At 41.3% G+C, this 21,845-nt stretch overlaps 3 protein-coding genes across 4 annotated transcripts; 2 read left to right on the forward strand and 1 right to left on the reverse strand.

The window, feature by feature from the left end:
* Positions 1 to 1,404: 1,404 nt before the first annotated feature.
* Positions 1,405 to 5,108, reverse strand: MRPL32 (mitochondrial ribosomal protein L32). The gene is made up of 3 exons (XM_084307054.1): positions 4,976 to 5,108; positions 4,530 to 4,705; positions 1,405 to 3,882 (listed from the first exon to the last, which is right to left on the reverse strand). Exons 1-3 carry the CDS (start codon positions 5,061 to 5,063, stop codon positions 3,628 to 3,630), a joined length of 519 nt encoding a protein of 172 aa, XP_084163180.1. The 5' UTR covers positions 5,064 to 5,108; the 3' UTR covers positions 1,405 to 3,627.
* A 161-nt stretch (positions 5,109 to 5,269) lies between these two features.
* PSMA2 (proteasome 20S subunit alpha 2) lies at positions 5,270 to 10,163 on the forward strand. Its single transcript, XM_084306911.1, has 8 exons — positions 5,270 to 5,380; positions 6,638 to 6,714; positions 7,167 to 7,299; positions 7,676 to 7,798; positions 8,084 to 8,165; positions 9,144 to 9,217; positions 9,616 to 9,673; positions 9,756 to 10,163. Exons 1-8 carry the CDS (start codon positions 5,340 to 5,342, stop codon positions 9,870 to 9,872), a joined length of 705 nt encoding a protein of 234 aa, XP_084163037.1. The 5' UTR covers positions 5,270 to 5,339; the 3' UTR covers positions 9,873 to 10,163.
* Positions 10,164 to 11,903: 1,740 nt separating this feature from the next.
* LOC311206465 (UPF0415 protein C7orf25 homolog) lies at positions 11,904 to 16,032 on the forward strand. 2 transcript variants are annotated; one of them, XM_084281798.1, is made up of 2 exons: positions 11,904 to 12,002; positions 14,368 to 16,032. In XM_084281798.1, the coding sequence occupies exon 2, from the start codon at positions 14,384 to 14,386 to the stop codon at positions 15,644 to 15,646; it is 1,263 nt and encodes a 420-aa protein (XP_084137924.1). In that variant the 5' UTR covers positions 11,904 to 12,002; positions 14,368 to 14,383; the 3' UTR covers positions 15,647 to 16,032. The 2 variants fall into 2 exon arrangements, with proteins under 2 accessions (XP_084137924.1, XP_084137925.1); XM_084281799.1 differs by lacking the exon at positions 11,904 to 12,002 and adding an exon at positions 14,184 to 14,248.
* Positions 16,033 to 21,845: the final 5,813 nt, after the last annotated feature.

Below are 21,845 nucleotides of genomic sequence, written 5' to 3' on the forward strand. Positions count from 1 at the left end.
ATTCTCTTTTCAATGTGTCTCCTTATGTCCCTAAAAGTTTAAGGCAGTTATACCTTGAGATTCATTGGAATAACTATTATTTGTGTGACTTTTTAGCTGCACAAATAAAATGCCAACTAACTGAATACACCAGGTGTACAGAGGAACAGAATTCAGAAAGCTGTCTGTAATTAAGAGGTGGAAAAAAGAGCTCCACTATCCTGGTAGGGGAACACGATAGGTAAAACTGCAATTTCAAATAAATCACCCAAAGCAAAGAGCAGAAATACATAAGTATACACAAAAGCCTGTGAATTAATTCTCAGTATACATCTAATGTAATTCAGTCAGAACAATGAACCACAGTAGATTAGCCTGTGTCCCATAAAAACTATCATATTTTCCTTTGTACCTAGAAAACCCAGTCTACTTGCAGATCTTTTACTTATACAATTGCAAATCTCTTAAACCTGATTTTGACTATTTCGTATCTCAAGAGTGAATCTTTGGCTTTTGTTCTCTACCTAGAAGAAACCTAAACTCCTCTGCCACCTAGTGTTTAAAGTATGTTGCGTGCCTGCCTCCAGCTCTTGCTGGCATAGTGTGTTCTACACTAAATCGAAAATTTCGTATTTAAATAGGAAATTGAAGAGAAACTTGGTTTATCGATCAGTACAGATAATGTAATTCAACCCAGCCAGAGATCACTGTTCCCTCTCTAGATCTTAGTATGATGCGAACTCGTTTAGCAATTTGCATCCTTGTATTTTTGGACATCACACGATCTTCCTCATTCTTCCTATAATTTAAAATAAAATATTTTTCACATAAAATGCAAAAACCACTATAATCACATATAATGTGTATTTAATCATATTAAATTTTCAGGCAAAAAATAAATGTCTTTTTTCAGTGATATTCCTAAATCAGACAATTTTTAATCTGAGTTTAAATTGATTCCAGAATAACCATTTGTAACATCCAGCTTGCTTTTCCTTAGTTTACATTGTTTTGAAAATATCTGTATATATATTAGCACAATTGCAATTTATGTTTTTCAAAATACCTCATAGCAACTTTCATTTGCAAATGTAAGCACCATACATTTTAGATCACAAGTTTAACATGAGTCACACCCAAAGAAAATGCCAGCAAAATCTGCATATCTTAATTTGGATAAAAATACTCTGGCAACAGATTCTATTGCATATAAGCAGAATTTATTTCCAGCAACATATTATGCCATGTTTTACGGGAATTTGGGATTTTTTAAAAGAGAAATAGGGGTTTGTATGTCAGTGTTTGTAGAGCTACGCTATGGAAGTAGCTTTTTCTTTGCTCCTCCTGTTTTGAAGAAAATATATTAAATATATATAGACTTATATATATATTAAAAATATATAGACTCTTCTGACTCTCGCTGAAGATAATTTATTTCTGGGAAAATTAATGGGTACTGCATCAATTATATATATATGAATCTCCAATATTTATCTATTTTTTCTTTTAGAGACCATGAATACCAGACATTTTAATGACTTTTTTTCCCACATTACTCAGAAACCACCATGAAACACTATCAAGCAACTCACGCTGTGTGGATTGCACAAAGGCAGTGCTACCATGAGCAGTATGGCTGTGAAATGAATCATTACCCAACTGTGACCCTGCAAGTACCTTAATATGTCTAAGTGCTGGCACAGACTAACTTCACTTATGTTTCATAAGAACATCTTCACTGATTCACAGATACTGTAAGTCGATAAATGTATGCTCTGTACTGCCGATTATAATTATTACTCCATTAGTGGAAACCACGTCCTCTCTCGTGTTTGGAGATAAAGAAATATATATGTAAATAATATCCCTGTGTGTCTGAGAAATTAACCCATGTCTCTCAACATCACAAGATATTTTTGCTTATTTCTCCACAGTCATTGTCAAAACCATACACATGTATATAAAGGGACTAAGACAGCACTGTATAATTGGTCCTATGCTATGTAGACAAAAAAATAAAAGAAAAAACATTCTCCCTAAAATACATAAGACACCTTTTCCTTGGAACAGCAGTGTATCAGCTTGGCTAATCTCACCTCCAATATGTCAGTCTTATCCTTTCCAACTCTGGCAAAAGCAAGCCTTCCACTCTGCATCCTGCTTGCCACTTTTTATTGACTTCAGTTCTGGCTAAGAAGTGAGAAACAGATAGGACTGGGACAAATCCTGTTTGGACAAATAGAAAAGGACTTATGTTGTTTGCTTGGATACTGTCAACTGCATTGCCTCAATTTATACTTCTCAACATTCATTATTTCGATCGACTATGGAGGACATATAACATCACTGATAACATCTGTTCCTACTTTCCTGCCAAAACATGGAATACAAAGTGAGGAAAGAAGCGAAGCCTGTCATCACACACTAGCCCAGGCATAATTTTAAATAGGTTCAGCCATGCTCAAGTGAAGGCTATTCAGGAAAGCGTGGTCCTGCCTCTCCTTCTGCTTTCCTACTCCCTACATTGATAGTTTTCAGACCCTGACACAAGCTAAGCTACATGGAGCCAATAAAAAATAAACCATAGAAAACCATTGAATAATTTTTTTATCAGCATAGACTCACAAAACAGGGAACTGGAGCTGTAGAGGGTCAAATAGGTGACTAATTAAAACTAATCGTAACCTCTAATGCTAATGGTTTACAACTGGGTGGCTAAAACCAAAGTGGAAACACACAGCCACCTGCTGTGGCTGCAGCACTGAAGTGAGTACCCACGGACAGCAGAGGGCAGAGCTATCCCCACTCCGCAGAGAACACAGGACAGGAGGAAGTCAGGCTGTTCTTTGCAGTTTTCCAAGCACATGTTACTGGGAACGGCTGCAAATAACCAGCTTTGACCCTCATAAAATTTACAGGTTTCCAATCGTCAGATCTCAGTTTGCTACTTCACTCAATGAATCACAGTGATTTGGTGGGGGAGGTGGGGAGAGTGTGGAAGTTTTTCTTTAAAATAGATTGTTTTGTACCTTGACAACAGAGAGAATAACCTTTGGTGTGGTACCAAAAGATTACATAAAGACCACTCGTAAAACACTGTTTTACTCAAAAACAGAAATGAGTATCTCAAGCAGCAGCATTGTGGAGAGATCCAGGCAGATCTATTATGAGACATCAAAATTACCAAATAACTGCACTTTTGCTCAGAAATATCCTTTGTATGTAATCAGCACTGGTTTAAAAGTGTTTTGGTTTTGTTGTTGTTGATGTTTTGTTTTAAGACCAGAAGCCCAGAAAGCAGATTTCTCTAGGAAACTTTATATACTTTATTTTACATCCATGAATGTTTTTCCTTTGTTAAGAAAAAAAAAAAAAAAAAAAAAGTTATTTACAAAACCAGCATATGTTAACATACAAAGTATTCGCTGTACTGAATGCTGATATCCAAATCCAAGATAGGTTCTCTTTCATTGTTGACTGCTATGGTGTATCACTGAACAGTATTTCCCACTGCATGCTATAGAACAGCACCGTGTGACATAAAATGTTATTTGAGCAGACTTCCCAAAAGTTCATACGTTTTTTCATATCAGCATTGATTAAACAAAACAAGGAAAACATTCTTGAAAAACACGAGCTTTCTCACTGTTAATTTTGAGTAAACCACGACGGACGCTTCCTGGCTCTTTCGATGATCCGCTTGCCTTCGTCTTTTTCTGTGGGCTTTTCTCCCTCATATAAGACTACAGTCTCTACAGTAGGAGCATTAAATGGTCCTCCTTCCTTTTTACCCATTTCCTTCCGAATCTGCCGAGTTTCTGCTTTGACCTGTGCGTAACAATGGCCACACAGGACATGCTTCTCTTTCAAGTTTCCACACTCGGGGCAAACATCTATGTTTCTCTAGAAAAAAAAAAAAAAAGGAAATTTTACAATCTGAACAACAAAAAATAAACAGGGAGCAATCACAAGCGATTAATAAATATGAAATGAAATACCAGGAAAATTTAATTGCCTTTTCAGAATTTATTATTTTATCCAAAGTCCTTTTTTCAGCAATGTATTGCTGTATCAGATACTTACTACTAAAAATAGCCCATGAAGTCAATATATAAATCGTTGACATTTGGAAGAATAAAGACCTATCAAGCCATTGAGATGCACAGAAGATATAGATATTTCCACCTATGGCATCCATATAGCTAGCATCCACATTTCGTTGATTTGCGCCTAAAAAGTCACTTTTTATTTAACCACAGGCTACTGTCACACAGGATGACTGTATGTTACAAAGTGTTTTTAAAGTGATGATGTCTTTTAAACTTATTTATAAACAGAGTGAAGAAAGTTTTCTGGAAGTTGTACTGGCCATTATGATCCTCTCAAGTGAGATTATATATGCTATATATGAGCACGAGGGGATGTGCAAAGGATTCTGTAAGTGAGGTTAAAAATCACAGGCATGAATCGTACTCCAGCACGTTTGTTCACCGTTAATCAGATCACTTGCACCGAATACGGCGGGAAGCACGCGTGAAGTTGCCGACTACCTTTATTTTTATGAGGTTTGTGGGATTTCTCTGCCTGCAGCGGTTCACCTCGATGGTGCGCCGTTTCTTGGGCGCCGCCATCCACAGGACGCTGCCTAAGAGGCCCTCGCTGCCTTCTCCGGGGTCTTCTGCTGGCTCGGGGAGACACGCGGGCCCTTGGACAGCTAGTGCTGGCCCTGAAGGTCGGAAATCAGAGAACCATTAAGGTTGGGAAGGATCTCCGAGGTCATCTGCTCCAACCATGCCCCTGCCACCAATGCCACCCACTAACCACGTCCCCAGGCACCACCCCCAACCTCTCCCTGAGCACCCCCAGGGCCGCTGCCCCCCCCCAGCTCCCTGGGCAGCCGGTCCCAGCGCCTGGCTGCTCTTTCTGACAGGAACCATCTCCCCACCCCCCACCCCCCCCACCTGCCCCCCTCGGGGCCGTCCCCCGGCCCCCTCACCCCAGTGCGGCGCGGGCGCCACGGCTCGCAGCAGGCGGCCCCAGCAGCGCCGCAGCAGCCCGCCCAGCCCCAGCAGCGGAGCGGCCATGTCGCCTCAGGAGCCGGACGGGGAGGACTCTCGCGCCGCTGAGCCTGCTGGGAAAGCGAGTGCGGAGAGCGCGTCCCGGCGTAACAACGGCGGAGGACGGGACTACAAGACCCAGCATGCCCTGCGGCCGCCAGCGCGCTGCCGGAGGACTTCAACCCCCGGCGTGCCTCGCGGCCAGGCTCCGCCAATCAGCTCTACCGCCGGCGGGGCGGGCGGGCGGAGCGCGCTTGCGCAGAAGCGAGCGGGCGGCGGGGGAGCTGAGGGGCTGGCCCCAAGATGGCGGAGCGCGGCTACAGCTTCTCCCTCACCACCTTCAGGTGCCCCGCGGGGCGGGACGGGGCTGCCGGGAGGGGACGGGGGGGGACTGGAGGGGGCAGGAGGGGACGGCAGCACCGGGGGGGCGGCCGTGAGGGGCAGCGGGCCGCGGCGGGCAGGGGAGGGCCGCGGCCGGGCTTTGCAGAGTCATGGGGGGGGCCCGGGGCCTGGGCAAGGGCTTCAGGGGGGCGCGGGGAAGGGGCCGCTGCGCTCCCTGCTCGCTCCGATGGGGCCGTTAGCAAGGATTTTGCCTCCGTGTGGAGGAGATACCAGCTGCCGATGCTGGCCCTCAGTTGTGTGTTTCGTGTCCTGAGAATATTTTAGCTTGCGATAGGTTTTAAAATAATTTCCTAAAATTGTAAATGTTTTGATTCTGGTACGGGAAACTATTCTTCTGTTTCACTGGTATTTTGTGAGGGAGGAGCTAGAGTTACTGCTGTCACCTACATTTACATAGCGTATGAATAACTGCGCTGATTATTGCATGCTTTGTTTTTCCTGTCTCCTCCAAGCACAGAAGTGCACCTTCTTGCATTTTGCTTGTTCATTTACTAAAGCAGCAGTGTCAGAAATGTTGTCAAAATTGTTTGTCCAATAAGTGACTGGCGCTGCGCTGTCCACTTCCATAGAAATGGAGCTTGCACCCCGTTTTGGAGGAGTTAACTTTAACAGCCTGACGCCTGCTGCTCTGTTTGGATGGTTCTGCATCTGTTAGCAGAACAGTGTGGGTTGTTAAAGCAAGATGCAGGAATACCTGGAGATGGAAGAGGAACTGTTTCCATCTTGTGCCATTGACCCTCATCAGCTCCTCACAAAGTGAATAGCCGTGGTTTGCTTGTACCTTTCAGCGGTGAATGTTGGTGTCTTGAAAACTATTGCAAACCATAATGCCATGTCAGTGGAAATTCGTGACATGCTGTGAAGATTCCCCCATCAAGCGAGAAACTTGGGTAAAATGGTACAGAGTTGAAGAACTGCATTGCAATCAGTACTTCCCATCCAGGACACGTTAGTTTTTATTTGGGTTATAAGCAGGTGCTGTGCAAATATCACAGTAGCACCACATGGCAACCTTTTAAAAGAATCTGCCTCGTTCTTTTTAATGAATCTCCAGATTTTTTATTTATTTATTTTTAATTATGCTTACAGTATGGAGATGCTATGTGTGAAGAGGTTAAAAAAGAAAGTTGACATCAGATCACTGCAGGAAGTATTTGAGCCTGTCAGAATCATGGTATTTATTGCATTTTGCTTTTTAGTCCTTCTGGGAAACTTGTCCAGATTGAATATGCTTTGGCTGCCGTGGCTGCAGGAGCTCCATCTGTTGGGATTAAAGGTATGTTGAGAACATAACTACATTAGTGAATGGTTCTGTCATAAAGAAAGGGGAACGTATTGCTCCGTTCTAGAAGAAGATTGCTAGGGTGATACTGGGCAGACACAACTGGTAGAAATAAACATCTTTGATTTGGAGTGTTCCTTAAGTAAATAACTCCAGTTGTGTATATATACAGATACTACACATAAAGTTACTTCAACTGCTCAGTTATTACTACGTGCTTTAGAATCTTTAAAGTGGGATTATGGGAGCAGTGCTGATTATTCAAAATGGGAAATAATATGTTGGGTGGGTTCCTTAAATAATCTCTGCTTATCACGATTGTAGACTTGAAAGATTTTTTTTAAAGGGAGATGCAAAATTATTTGTTGCAATAAACCTGTTCTGTGCTTCAACTGATTTTTATAATTTCAGTTTAATATGGAAAAAACCTTGTGTTTTTTTTCTAGCTGCAAATGGAGTGGTGCTGGCAACTGAGAAGAAGCAGAAATCCATCCTTTATGATGAAAGGAGTGTTCACAAAGTAGAACCAATTACCAAACATATAGGTTTAGTGTATAGCGGTATGGGTCCAGATTACAGGTATATATTAAAGAAAAAAATTGCTTGGTCATCATTTAGATACATTTCTCTAAGTGTATAGCATAATATTATGTTGTGTTACACCGTGTATGAAATTTACGTAGTATTTAAGGTCACTATATGAATTTCCTTGGCAAATACACTTATATCTAAAAAATGAATGTGGAATGAATAGCAATGTAATTCAACCTTAGTTTCAATTGAAGTACTTCAGAGATTACCCAAGATAAAGATAACCCAATATGATCTATGTTTTCGTACATTGGTTTTATGTCAGATGTGTAATTCCTTAGCGTAATATTTATTATGATTTTTCAGTTCTAATTGTAACAAAGAGTTGGATTTTTTGATATAATAATTTTGTCTTTGTTTTTAGAGTACTTGTGCACAGAGCCCGGAAGCTGGCCCAGCAATATTACTTGGTTTATCACGAGCCCATTCCAACAGCTCAGCTAGTACAAAGAATTGCTTCTGTGATGCAGGAATATACACAGTCTGGGTATGTGGTTCTCTGAAGTTTGGTTAGAAAGATTGGGTTGTTTTGCTGGAGAATGCTCACAGAAAGTGTGCAGGTGGGAGGAGCGCTAATAGACTGAGTGAGATAGTCATCGTATCTTGAACACAGGCATTCTGACTAGTCGGTCATGATCACAGCTCTGGGTTGTTGGGAGGCCTGTGAGGGAAGGTTAACGCATCCAGTTGCTGTTCACTGAGTAAAATTATAAATTTTATGTGCCAACTGTCAGGCATTTATTGTTGTATTTTATTTTTTTTTTTCCTGTAGAGGTGTTCGCCCATTTGGTGTATCACTGCTAATATGTGGCTGGAATGAGGGGCGGCCCTATTTATTTCAGTCAGATCCATCTGTAAGTATCTAACATCTGTAAAGTCTACTATTCATATATGACATCTAAAACTTTGTATGTGCTTATGAAATACTTTCTGTGATGAGAAGAATGTGGAACAGGAAGAACAGATTCCTTATCCCAATTTCAGGAGTCGTGAAGTAGAGTCATTCTTAGGTGTTGGGGTCAAGCCTGGAATTCTGGCCACTGTGCCAAAGGAAATAGAGGAATGTAGGAAGTGGGTACCATCTGTTCATTCTGGGTCTCCATGTTCTGAACTGCATGAGGAATAGCAGCAGTTTCTGAAAGAGATCCCCATCCCTTTTCATCCTTTCCCACCTAAAAAAGTTTATTTACTGGGTTAGAACATTACAAATAAAATTTACCCTTTGATGCCTCCGAGTTATAACACTTTACATCAAAATAAAAAATTGGTTGCTCTACTGATGCTTGATAAGTTTCAGAAATTTGAGCTGTTACATGATGTTAAATGTAAAAAGCAAAATGCAGTTACCTTGTGTAATCATCTTGATTGAGGCATAGAGCTCTTGATGGTCTTTGTGCAATAGGAGAGAATAGGAGTGATGGCTAAATACGTAAGGTAGATAAACCAGATGTAAACAAGTTGTTCACATTATTTAGTCTTTTAAAAAAAATAAAAAAAAAAAAATGGGTGAGCCTAAGGAAAGAACTGACTGCTCATGCTCAGGTGTGAGCATATGTTTTTGTTCAAGGAATCACACTATGCGAAGACCTTACTAAGTCCATCTTTCAAAGCAGTATGGAAGGATGAAAATAGGTGGGACTCTATACAAATGTTTTATACGTTTTCATAGTATGTTTCCATATCAAATTTGTCTGAATGTGACCTAAAGTAATGTCATACATTGTCATAACATCCAATATTTTCATAATTGCTTCTATTTCTTTTACCAAGTAGTCAAATGTGGTTTTGATTGAGTTACAGAGAACAATTCAATGGATTTGTTGTTTTTACAGGGAGCTTATTTTGCTTGGAAAGCAACAGCAATGGGAAAAAATTATGTCAATGGGAAAACATTCCTTGAGAAAAGGTAATATATTTGATACTTGTTTAAAAAGATACTATCTGTTTTGTTCATATTCCAGGTAAAACAGATGAACCAAAAAAAACGTAATTTTAAAATATCAGAACAAAGTTTTAAAATATTTAAGGTGCGATGCTTCTAATTTCCGTATTTAAATATGCACGTGAAATTTTCTTTATATAAACTTTTGTGTGTATAATAAAATAATCCACTGCAGAAAACAGAATACTAGCATATTTGCAGAACAAGTAGTGAAATAGATTAACCTTCAAAATCATTATTTGTAATTTTTAAAATAACAGTACTTTCCAATACTATTTGCATGAAAAATTTAGCAATCTTTGGATTTTTAGAGGCTCTGGGCTTACTGTCCCATGTTGAAATACATGATGATCTTTTTACAGATACAACGAAGATTTGGAGCTTGAAGATGCCATTCATACAGCTATCTTAACACTAAAGGTTAGCAAAATAGTTAAGAAACGTGTTTCTTACTGTTATGACATCACTGCTGTGATTCACTGAACTGTATTTCCTTTCACAGGAGAGCTTTGAAGGGCAAATGACAGAAGACAACATTGAAGTTGGCATCTGTAACGAAGCTGGTTTTAGGAGGCTAACTCCAACTGAGGTTAAGGACTACTTGGCTGCAATAGCCTAGTAGGAACCAAGCAAGACTGTGTGAATTCACACAAAGGTCTTTTTAATTTTGGCTCCTTAAATGTTTTTGTTTGCAGTTTTTGCATACTTATTTCTACATGGTTTGTCTGGACAGATTTTTTTAAATATCATGGGTACAAATGCAAGGATCCTAATATTGTAATACACGGAATCTTATTACAGGTAATTCTTTCCCTTGATATATGGAATATTTGTACACAAAATACTGTACAAAATGTAAATGAACACTCAGAAAGATTGAAGAATAAAATTTGAAGGCCACTGTTCTGGGGGAAGGTGTCTGTGTGTCTTTTTAATCACAGTTTATGAACATAAAGATGAGGTTTTGATATCTTTATCACTGAGGAAACAATTCTCCACATACTAGCCATCATGAACTGGTATTAGACCTTCTTTTAAACAACTTTTAAATTCTGAGTGTACAAAAGAATTTTTTTCACTGTGGAGTTGTTTTGAATTCTAAGTAACTTCTGAAAATGGGTTGTTCCAATGTAAAAGCTTGTGTACTTTTACAAAGATGCATAACAGTCTTCCATGTGGGGTATAAAATGTGATCTACTTGAGCAGCTCTGCTCTTGAGCCTCTAGAATTGTCTTGGTCTTTATGTCTTCTTTTTTTTAACTTGGGTAATTTCCATGACCATAGACATGAAATCTTTTCAATCTTGAAATACTGTTAGAAATAATGGAAGCAAATGCTAATGACTGAATGCTAAATGCAGTTACCAGCATCAGTAAAAAAAACAAATAGGATGTACAAAGCAAAATAAGAATATGTAATAATTTATCCCTTGAATTGTGCTGAAGTATATTTCGGCTTGCAAGATAACGAAAGGTGCAGCAATGGAAAGAGCAGTTAATTTATGCACGGCTACTTTTAAAAGTACAGAACTAGATGCTTGAGTGTTATTTGTGGGTGTACATACAGATGCATTTTTTACATGCTTCATGTCTGTAAGGTTATGTAGAAATGAAAAAACATAAGAGGATAAATATATATGCTTTTTTTTTAAAGCAGAAATCTGGTCTGGAGCCATTCAACAGTTACTGGTAATGAAATGGAAGCTGGGTCAGTCTGCTTCTATGTCAGGCTAATCACATACGGGAGCAGCCTGGCAGGTTAAACGTTAGCCATCCATTAACCAATGAAGAAAATAAAAAATATGAGTTAGTCTGCAGAACATGACGTATAAGCTAATTGATCTGTCCCGTGTTGATGTTATGTTATCATTAGGCAAATAAGAATTTATGAAGCATGCCATGAATTAAGTTTTATTTCATCATGTTAGAAATAAAAACTATGTACAAATGGTTCCCTTTTTTTTTTTTTTTTAAACTCTGAAAACCAACCCGTGCTCTGGTTATTCTTCTTAAAGATAGTGGGCAGCTAGTCAGAACTGGAACTGGAGATTTTATATTGCTAGATTCTTAATTTAGGTGTCTGTAATAATTCAGAAAAGCAGAATGCTACGTCAATATTTATATGCCTTTAGTCAATTTAGTGCTATATGAATATTTAAAGGAGTTTTGTACGTGAAAAAATTGAGTTAGGTACCTCATCAAATGGCTAGCATGAACTGAACTAGTTTAGATGCTCCGTCTAAAGCAGTTTGAAATAAAGTCAATCATTTTATCTCACTCCCAAAATTGTGATAATGAATGGGGCAAATTTTTTTTTTTTTTTTTTTTTTTTTTGACAGGGGGAGACGGGGGTAAATCATATCATTGAACAACTCTCTATAGAATCTCAATTTTGTAGGTGGTGAAGGGATGCTTCCTGCTGTCCCATTAGAACAGCGAGCAGGAATGTTGTGGGTTTAAATTCCCATCTTTTATGGGCCAATACTGTAGAGAATGATGGTTTTTCAACGGTTTTAAAATTCATTAATAAGATGACAAAATGTTATTTGAAAGCTTCGGAGCGCCTCCACCACAACCTTTACGGGGGGAAACGCCACAACCCGGCCACGGCGAGGCGGGTGCCGCGGCTGTCCCCGCCCGGCCGCCCCGGGGGAGGCGCGCTGGGGCCGGGCCGAGCCGTGCCACGCCGGGCCGGGCCGTGCCGGGCCGCCTCCTGCCGCCGCCCGGGGGAAGGCTGCGGCCGCCGGGCCGTGAGTAGGGGCTGCGGGCGGCTGGGGGGGGGCGCGGGGCGGCGAGCAGGGAGCGCCCCGGGGCTGGCGGGTGGGACGCGGGGACCCGCCGCAATGAGGGGCCGGGGGCAGCGCTGCCCGCGCTCAAGATGGCGGCGCCACCGCCCCTGCGCCGCCCTCACGTGATGGCGGCGGGGGCTGCCGGGGGGCGCCCTCAAATGGCGACCGCCCAAGGGGGTGGCTGTGCCCCAGAAGCCGTAGGCGTAGCCGCGTTTCGTCGATTTTATTTTTTCGTTTAAAATCTTGTCAGCTTCGCCTTGAGCACTGAGAAATTTGTAGAAGTTGCAGCTGCTGTGGTGAGCGCTTACAGCTTCTACAAAGCTCGTAGCTGCTGTGGTGATAGGTCCTGAGGTAGCATCTGTGGGGTTTTACTCATTCCTAAGGACAAACTGGTGGCTGTGGCTTCCTGCTGAAGGCAAACATACAAATAACTGCTACTACTGTAATAAATGCAAAACATAAAACACCCAGGGATGTGGCCTATTGCTGCCAGTGCAGGACAGGGTGAGCAGGGAGCACCCCGCGCCCCTGCCTGCCCTCAGAGGCAGTTAGGTGCAGGTCAGACCTTCGCCCTGACAGTGTGGCTGTTTGAGTCTCAGAGCTTGTCCTGTTTGTTAAGAATCGGGTGAGGATTTCAGATGCAACAGCTAGTAAACTCTTTGCAAAACCACGTGTGGTGTTGTGCCAGCTGGCCGTGCAAGAGCAGATGGTTAGCAGTGGAGGTACCTTCACAATGGTGCCGAAGCGTTACTGACAGAACTGTGGGTTTCGTGCTCTTACCTGGTAGCCCTGAAGGTGCAGTTTTAGGACACTGGGAAGAAAATGTATTGCAGTGACGCATGAGAGGTGCATCAGGGAAGTGCTAAAGGAAAAACTCTGCCTTGTAGTGCCCACAAGTTCTGCCTGCACAGAATGGCTGCAGAGGGCAAGAGGTTATAGAAGCAAAAGTCCCAGAAGGCATGAGATATATTTAATTTCTACATAAGTGACTCAGAGCCAAAGGTGAGTCAGAGTGCTGTCCTGGCAGTAATAGGAAAAAGATTCACTTTAGGCAGTGAAGGGATTAAAAACTGAACCTGCCTGGTTGGGATTTTGGGGGGAAGGACGGAGTTAAATGGTGTTTCCTGACCCTGAAGAGAGTCATTAGGTCACGTTGAAAGACCTTAGACACTTTGGTTGACAAGAAAGGGAAGAGTTTGGTGATATTAATTACTGAATGAGCCAGTAGGAGTTCATAGTAACTGTATTTTAATTGTGCATAATACAAATGTGATTTACACTTCATTATAAAGCCAGGTTCCAAAGCAGTAATGGCAGAGCCTTTGATAGGAGCCAGGCTGCATCCTCGTTTTCATCTGAAGTCTCTGTCTTGCCTTTTAATACCAGGTTACTTCAAAGTGCAGTTTAGGTAAAAATTACTGGCATGTGTGCTAATACTTGGAGTTGTAATGAGAAAGGATTAATTTCAGTCTTCATAGTGGCAATTATTGCATGTCTTTAAAAAATGGATTTTTTGCTGTGGCGTTTAATTCTACATTTTTGAAATAATTAAGCAATTCCTATAGTTATCCTTAGGAAGATGTACTGAGTAGCGTTGATGGGACAGGAGTTAATTTATCTGATACTACACAATAAATCTCTGCTAGAGCTAGAGAACAGAAATTTCCAGATCCTGCTGGCTCTAGAATTATAAATTATAGTTTGTCATGATGCTGTGTAACATTGAAGTTTTGCCAGAGGGTTGCTAGTGGCTCATTCAGGGGATTGCGTAGTATAAGCTGGAAGTTGGAGAGGATAGAGGTGTGCTACTCAGAATTGTAAAATACAATGGGCATCTTATATACTATGTAAAAATACTAGCGGACAGCAGTCTTAGAAAGTCTGTAAGCACGGTAGGTGTCTCTTATTATAGTGTTAACTGTTGTTGTGCGAGGGAGAGAAAAGATCTGCTTATGCCATTAACCGGATTTCTAATTTTGCTCTGAATGGCAAGTTCTGCAAATTAACTTTGAGAGCTGAGATCTCTTTGAGTGGCTCTGATGTGAGGGGAAAGAAATATGATCTTGCAAGGTGTCTGTGGAGACTTGAGTGCTGCTGTTCTTCCTTGCTGAGAACTGAAAACTTAGTTTGGATCGCCAGAGGTGCAGGCGAGGAACTGAATGCTTTGGTGGGACATGGGTGGAGGTTCCTGATGCTTGTGCTTCAGGGTAGGTGTATCTGTTGCACTAAACCTACTGCTAAGTAGGTTTACTGTTGCAAAGACCTCTTGATTATGTGTATTTTTAATCATGCCCTAACAATCTTCTCTTTTGCTTTCACCTGATAGGAATAATGTTTCCAACATGTCTGTGCAGACTCTGCTTTGTGAAAGAATTGCTGTTGCCAAAGAATTGATCAAGAGAGCAGAAGCCCTTTCCAAGTCCCAGAAGAGGAGAATAGAAGGTGGGGCAAAACTCTGTGGCAAACTGAAGGCTGAGTTAAACTTCTTACACAAGGTGGAGGCAGGGAAGGTGGCCGTTAAGGAATCCCATCTGCAGAGTACAAACCTTACCCATCTCGAAGCCATTATCCAGTCAGCAGAGAACCTGGAGGATGTTGTCAGTGTCCTCCATGTCTTTGCTTACGAGGACAGGTTTGGAGACAAACAGACACTGGTGGTAGATGTTGTTGCGAATGGAGGTCACACGTGGGTGAAGGCCATCGGTCGGAAGGCCGAAGCCCTGCACAACATCTGGCTGGGGAGGGGCCAGTATGGTGACAAAAGCGTCATCGAGCAAGCAGAGGACTTCCTGCAGGCGAGCCGTCAGCAGCCAGTGGAGTACAGCAATCCCCACATAATATTTGCCTTCTACAACAGCGTGTCCAGTCCTATGGCAGAGAGACTCAAGGAGATGGGAATATCTGTGCGAGGAGACATTGTGGCTGTGAACTCGCTGGCAGAGCCATCTACAGAAAACCAGCACCTAAGTGCCAGTGAATCAGATGAAGAAGACCTTGAACCCCTGCAGGTGACCAGAGTAGACCGGGAGAATTTAGTGGCCAGCATTGCTTTTCCTACTCAGATCAAAGTAAATGTGTGCAATAGAGTTAACTTGGACATCACTACCTTGATAACCTACGTCTCTGCTCTCAGTTATGGTGGCTGCTACTTCGTCTTCAAAGAAAAAGTGCTAACAGAGCAAGCGGCTCAAGAAAGGAGGGAGAGAGTCCTGCCTCAGCTGGAGGAGTTCATGCAAGGGAAAGAGCTCTTTGCGTGTGAATCTGCTGTCAGAGATTTTCAGTCCATCTTGGAAACGCTGGGAGGACCTGGGGAGAAAGAGCGAGCTGCACTGCTCGTTAAAAAAATTACTGTGGTGCCAGATCAGCCATCTGACCGTGCCTTAGGACTAGTGGCTAGTTCAAAAATCAACAGCCGTTCTCTGACCATTTTTGGGACAGGAGACACTTTAAAAGCCATCACCATGACTGCAAACAGTGGTTTTGTGAGGGCAGCAGCTAACCAAGGTGTGAAGTTCAGTGTTTTTGTGCATCAGCCTAGAGCATTGACAGAAAGCAAAGAAGCTTTTGCCACACCTTTACCAAAGAGCTGCCCACCTGACAATTGACTGAGTCATTAATTAATTAATTGACTAAGTCATTAAAGGAGTTGGTCCCTGAATATTGCAGATGCTGCAGCGGAGGCATTTGGAGAAACAGAAGAGGCCACACATATATCAGTGAAAACAGTAACTGTAGCAGTGGAAGGGTTCCCCAAGGGACTTGCAATATCTTTACTCAATTCTTGTTTGTTTTTTGTTCATCTGGCTGTTAATTTATTTGCTAATGTAATGAGATTTCAGTGAAAATCATCGACTGTCTTAAAGTATATTAATTGTATCCATCCCTATTAAAAAAAAAAAAAAAAAAAACAACAACCAAAAAAAACAACGATTAAAGCACGGTTGCCTTTATTGTTTTTGTCCTCTTTGGAGAGAATAAAGTGAGCACCTTAAATGGACTTCTGACTTTGTGGAACATGTATCTTTTATTTCACTGGTCCAATTCAACTGAATTCTTTGTTGACTCAGAGGTATCTCATGTAGAGATTGAGCCCTATAGAAGAGAGAAGCTTTTTAACTGCTGTTATAACTACTGGTTTTACTCAAAGTGTAGAATACTTAACAATGTTTTTTTGTTTGTTTGTTTGTTTGTTTCTAGGAGAGAATTTCCAGTGTTGTCTTTCTGTGTGCTGTAATGGCAGCATCATCTTTGTTAATAATTTGCCTCAGGTTCCCAGTGGAAAATACTGAGATGTCAGAGTGAACCCCTTGGCCCTGAGCTATACATTTTATCAGGTCAGTGAAAGAGGCCTACTGAATATTTTATAGACTGTTGTCCAACAAGACAGCTTTATTGTGCAGCATACAGTTCAGACGAAGAATGTTCTCTCACCCATTCAGTCTAAACTTCTTTCAGCAACAAGAAATGGCTGCAGGGCAGCCCATGGCCATAGTCTCTGCCTATCTCTTGCCATCTTCAGCTCTGACACTGGTGTATACCAGTGGCATACCAGCAAAACCTCTGTCTGCTTCTTCCAGTCAAGCTAGTTTGATTGTTAAGGACCAAAAGTATACTTGTTGTGGATATGACTCTTGCTGTGGTCTGTTTTTACGATGAACGTAGGAGCTGTCACCTGTGTCTGTATAGTGTGCATCTTTACCTGGAACTTTTCATAATGCAGAGGGCAGTCTGTCCTTTTGCAGGTGTTCAGCTTCACCTGCCCCTTGTTTCAGCCAGTCACTGAGGTAATTCAGGGTTTTAGTTAAGATGGGTGAAAATGGATTTTATTTTTTGCTCTTTCAGTACCTAGTCTTCTGCCTGCTAATTTCACAGGTATCCTTTGGTGAGTTCTAACAAAGCATCTAGGTTTTTCCTCTACTCTGATGCTGTGTGACAAAACCTAATGACAGGATACGTGACCAAATGCATCTTTTAATTTGCCTGGAAGTTCTGAAGGGAATGGAGGACCAATGCAGTGAAACAATATAAGTAGTACAATATTTTGCCTGTGCGAGGGAAATGCAAGTCTGCCTCTGTAGCTAACAGCACAAGTTTCGTTGTGCAGGAAGTTAGGGAGATAATACTTTGGCATGGTGCAATGCATTTATTACAGCGATATAAATGACTGGCAAGAAAGGTGCATTTTTGTGCCATATGTGCTCTTATTCTGGACACCATTCTACTGAAGGAGGTGTGAGAATAGAAGTGGGAGAGGCCATCTGGAGCGTATCAAAGGAGCACGTGTCTCAGAAGTGTTCTGTTTGGTATTAGAAGTCCGGAAAGAAGGTACAAGAAATTTGATGAGTAATTTATGAACAATAAATTTCTTTTTGTTTGCAGCTCAGAGCTTTTAGAGCTAAGGTCCCAACAGCCAGTTTACTATTTATCATGGATTAACCTGTTTTACAGTCTTACAGGATATGCTTAAAGCTAACTACATGGCATCGGTGCACTCCTGCATGACAATTCATTATGTTTTTAAAGAACTAATCCTTTGAGTTGTTTAAATCATTCCTAAATTGTTTGCAGCCTTCCTACCTGTGGTGATGAAGATTTTGGACAACTAAATGTGAGAAAGCTGCTTTATTCCGCTCCCTGTCGTGGCTCTAAGAACTGGGTTTCCACTTTTTTTTTTTTTTTTTTTTTTTTTTTCCATATCCAGTTCAACACTCACGAGTATCCTCTTGGGCACCCTCTAAAGAGTTTTTTCCAAACCTCAAATTCGTGTCCTGATGGAGAAGGAGGGCCGAGACCTGTATTCGTATCAGGCAGGAGACCCAGAGGAGGTGTTGCAAAGCAAGTAACCTCTGTGTTGCCTAGATGAGAAGCGACTAGCACTGCTTGTGGTAGTTCTTCACTCCTGGCTGACTGGTTTTGTGCCAGCATTTAGTGCAACTCTTTAAAAGTTGCTGTATGTGGAGCCATCGTGTGGTGATTTTCTTCATTACCAGTCATTTTTCCCTGCTTAATCAATACCGTATTTATTTTAGAATCAGTTTTCTTTCTCTTACCAATTTCTGCCTGCCATCTGATCAGCATTTTGAGAATCTAGAAATTAAACGTGCAATGCTAAGTGACCTGAGGTAATTTTAATTGTTATTTTGTGTCTCCATGCTTTCTGGTGCCAAGTTCAGAATGTGGGCTTTATATTTTTTGTATTTCTGCCTTCAGAAGTGTTCTGGCCTATTGGTCAGACAGAGTTGCAATGCCAGAAGACTCTAAGAATTGCTTTATAAGGTGAACCCTGACACTGAATGCTGTTTTGGGGCCAAAATGTGTTTTGACTAATATTTGGTGTATTTTTTTATTGTTTTCTAAGGTACTGGTGATCGGCATATGCTAAAGGTTAACCGTGTTTCAGTTTGTTTTGTTTAAAGAGCTTCTGTTTAATTTTACAAACAGGGAATTAGAGGTTGGACTCTCCTTAGTTACAACTTTACAAATAAGTGAATAGAAGACACCAAATTATGTTTGAAAATGAGCTGGGGAAAAACAAACAAACAAACAAACAAACAAAAAAAAAAAAAAAAAAAAAAAACAGGAAATCCGGGACTGCTCATTGTTTCTTCCAATATCACACCACTGCGTTGTCTACCACCAGGCTCTCGAGGGTATGAAGGCTTCTCACTTGTTGCAGTGCTTTGTTTGTTTGTTTTTCCATGAAATTTTTCAGCTCTAAGCTCCTTAGCAAAGAAAGATTCCTAAACAGTTTCAGAGAAACTTATTCTTCTGGAACTTTTACTTTTTTCTTTTCTTTTTTTTTTTCTCCCACTGCAATTCTCATTCTCTGTATGGTTCTGAAGTCTCTGAGGAGAGCCAGCATCTCTGTTCTGTGCAGCACTCAGCCTGCTCTCTTGGCTCAACAGTAAGAATACCAAGCAAGAAATTCTGCAATTGATATCAGGCAGTAGAATATGCACCGATATTATACGAGAAACGAATTGGTAAGGTAATAATACATTCATGTTTCCAATTTATGTTGTAATCCACGGTTTTATCAGAAGTAAACCATTGGATGCATCTGTGCGTGTGTTCAAAATTTGCACATAAATGGCTTGTTTGTCATTGTACCTGCAAGCCATGAAATCCCTCAAAGATAGTTTTGGGTGTTGTGTAAAAGTATTCTAAGGTACAGTAATGGGCTAAAGAAAGTCTTGTTTTTAAACTGTCTCCTTCTACAGATGACGCCTTCAGCAGACTTAAAACAGCCTGCTGAAACCTTCTGGAGCCTGTCTGAAAAAAAACTTTCACAATCCTGTTCCTAATTCCTGTACATTTGGTCACAACAGCAATAAAGCAAGAAAAAACAAGCAACAGTTGATTGAAATAAGTTTGAGAGGAGACCTAGGAAATTGCCCTACAATCAATCTCTTTCTTGCTTTCTTTCTCACTTTCTGTCACTTTCTTAACCAGGAAAGGACATACAATAATAACAAAGCATGCATTTGCATTGACATTTTTATTTCATATTATTATGCAAGCAAAACAGCACAGGTCAACCATGACCTAATTAAACTGTTAAAGTAAGCAAGAATTTGATGTGATTCTTGGACTGAAGGCTGTGGATGCTATTTACCAACAAGCTGCGGTTTTAAAAACTGCAGTGAGTTCTGCCCTGTCGTCCAGCTTGCTGCAGGCACTGTGTGTTCTTCAGTGGTGATGTCAACTCTGCACATAAGTGTGGCTGTTGCTTTTCCACCAGGATTTAATGTTGCAGATTATTCTAGAGTAAAAACAAGAATGGTCAATATAAAACTACTCCAGTGTGTGACAGAACAGCTTGGAACTGTGACGTTGGGGCTTTGCCAATTGTTTATTTTGAACACTGTGGAAATTAAGATTGTTCCTACATAAACTACTGTGTTTACTAAAGAACGAACAAAACCTTCCTCAAGAGTTCATTGTGCAGATTCTTCTATTTAAAAGACCATTATGTCTAGTCCTAGAGGAGCAAGAAACATTTGATAGTACTATTAAGCACGAGTGCTTGATAGTGTTTTTTATGTGAGGTACTTCACAATCATTTAATGAAGTGTGTGAGGTTTCAGCACTGTACTGTTGGTAATGGTATTGATGGTTTACAGAGAGCTCAGGAAGTTCTGCCCCAGTGCTTCCTTGTTATGTTTGTGGTAGTAGAGCTGACTAATTTCAGGGGTTGCTCCGTTTTCTGAAATCACGGTGGATGTGATTTCTATACCTTCAAATTTTCTTAACATAGGTGTCATCCAAAATGCTGTTGAAGTTAAGTGGGAGAAACACAGCAAAAGTATTTCAAAGGGAATGTTTTCAAGGGAAAAGACATTCAAAAGATGAAACAGCTGATGTGAACAACAGTAAAGGAGTATGGAAGATTAAGTCAATGTCAGATCATCTCGGTAGCCAAAGTAAAAACATAGGAAGAGTGGGAGGAAAAGTAATTCTCTGGAGTGCCCACTTCCATGTTCTGTGCCCTGCCGTGAGCTCTGGAGAAGCTGTCGGTAGCTCTGAGGGACAAATTGCAGAGCCTTCAGATACAATGCTCGTTGAGATAAGATCTTTGGGTGATGTGATTGCACACCCTCCTTGTAGGCAGGAGCCCTGTATGTATGGATGATATGGCAGAACCTGTGCTGGTCTGTAGTCACCAAATTTCTGACTCTTCTTCAGGTGTCTCTCCTATAGGGGATAGTTTGGCCCATCTTTATAGAGCTGAGGTTCACCAGAATAAGATCTTACTGAATCAGATCACAGGACATTCTAACAGAGAATCTCAACCATATATTTTTTCCATGTTAGAAATGCATTTTTAAGCCAGTGTTGGCCTAATCCACAAGAGCAACCTCTTTCATGAAGAGGGCAGGTGAAACCTCCTCACTTCACATACACCTGTTAAATGCAGTCATACCTAATAACAGAAATTGTCTTAAGGATTCTAACCTTCCTCTCCCATTACTAGCAATATACATGTATTCATGTCTTGGAAGAAGAAAAGCAGAAGTTGCTAGATTTCTGGCATGCTAGAGACCCTTTCAGAAATAAACTACAAGGAAAAGCACTATTTTTTTTTTTTTTTAGTACTCCTGTTTGTGCAGGAAAGGTAGGAGTGCTGGAGGAACAAAACTAAATGAGATAACAATAGCATGAGAACAATCAAAGATGAAATGGGCCTTACTGGATATTTCAGTGGTTGACTCCTGGGTTGGTTCTTGGCTTGGCTCCACACTCGGGTTAGGGGTAGATTCAGTACCGGGCTCTCCGCTCATCTCCCAAGTGTCCTGTTCACCTTCTTGCACTCCGGTGTTCCCAGTTTGCTCCATGCCTTCCTCCTTGTATGGGTCTCTGCTGTAGTCCAGGGGGAGCTCAGTGCTTGGTTGCACGCTGGGATCTCTGCTCTGCTCCACAGTCGTTTCCCCAAGCACAGGGGTAACAGGGGTACCTACAAATAAAAGGACTTCACATGGGTGAGGAGAACTGTGAAAAGCCAAATTACTTCTAGGGTTATCTAAACATGTACATAGTTGCTCTTCTGGATCAGAGATGCCAAGCAGGAGTTGGGGGAGGGAAATAAATGTGGGAATAAATCCACTCTGGAATTTGAATCTCTTTTCAAATTTACAAAGATTGATCTGCCAACGTTTGGCTCACCTTGTGCCATTAGCAGGTCAACCAGAATCAGAGCCAGCAGTGCTGGAAGGATTGTCATCTTCAGGGTGGTTTCCTAAAGGATGCGTTGAGCACGAAGGTTTGGAGCAAAGCTCGAAGTACCTGGCCGACAGAAAGCCCTGG

The sequence above is a fragment of the Netta rufina genome, assembly GCF_964035555.1.
Source record: "Netta rufina genome assembly, chromosome: 2".
Classification (NCBI taxonomy): Eukaryota; Metazoa; Chordata; class Aves; order Anseriformes; family Anatidae; genus Netta; species Netta rufina.

What these genes read in the sequence shown, in the direction of transcription:
- MRPL32 (XM_084307054.1), bottom strand. Translation starts at nt 5,063, where the DNA reads ATGGCCGCTCCGCTGCTGGGGCTGGGCGGGCTGCTGCGGCGCTGCTGG. An exon ending in GGCGCCCGCGCCGCACTGGG is followed by an intron (nt 4,706 to 4,975) that starts GTGAGGGGGCCG and finishes TCCGACCTTCAG; the next exon opens with GGCCAGCACTAGCTGTCCAA. An exon ending in CAAACCTCATAAAAATAAAG is followed by an intron (nt 3,883 to 4,529) that starts GTAGTCGGCAAC and finishes TTTTTTTTCTAG; the next exon opens with AGAAACATAGATGTTTGCCC.
- PSMA2 (XM_084306911.1), top strand. Translation starts at nt 5,340, where the DNA reads ATGGCGGAGCGCGGCTACAGCTTCTCCCTCACCACCTTCAG. An exon ending in TTCTCCCTCACCACCTTCAG is followed by an intron (nt 5,381 to 6,637) that starts GTGCCCCGCGGG and finishes TTTGCTTTTTAG; the next exon opens with TCCTTCTGGGAAACTTGTCC. An exon ending in CAGGAATATACACAGTCTGG is followed by an intron (nt 7,799 to 8,083) that starts GTATGTGGTTCT and finishes TTTTTCCTGTAG; the next exon opens with AGGTGTTCGCCCATTTGGTG.
- LOC311206465 (XM_084281798.1), top strand. Translation starts at nt 14,384, where the DNA reads ATGTCTGTGCAGACTCTGCTTTGTGAAAGAATTGCTGTTGCCAAAGAA.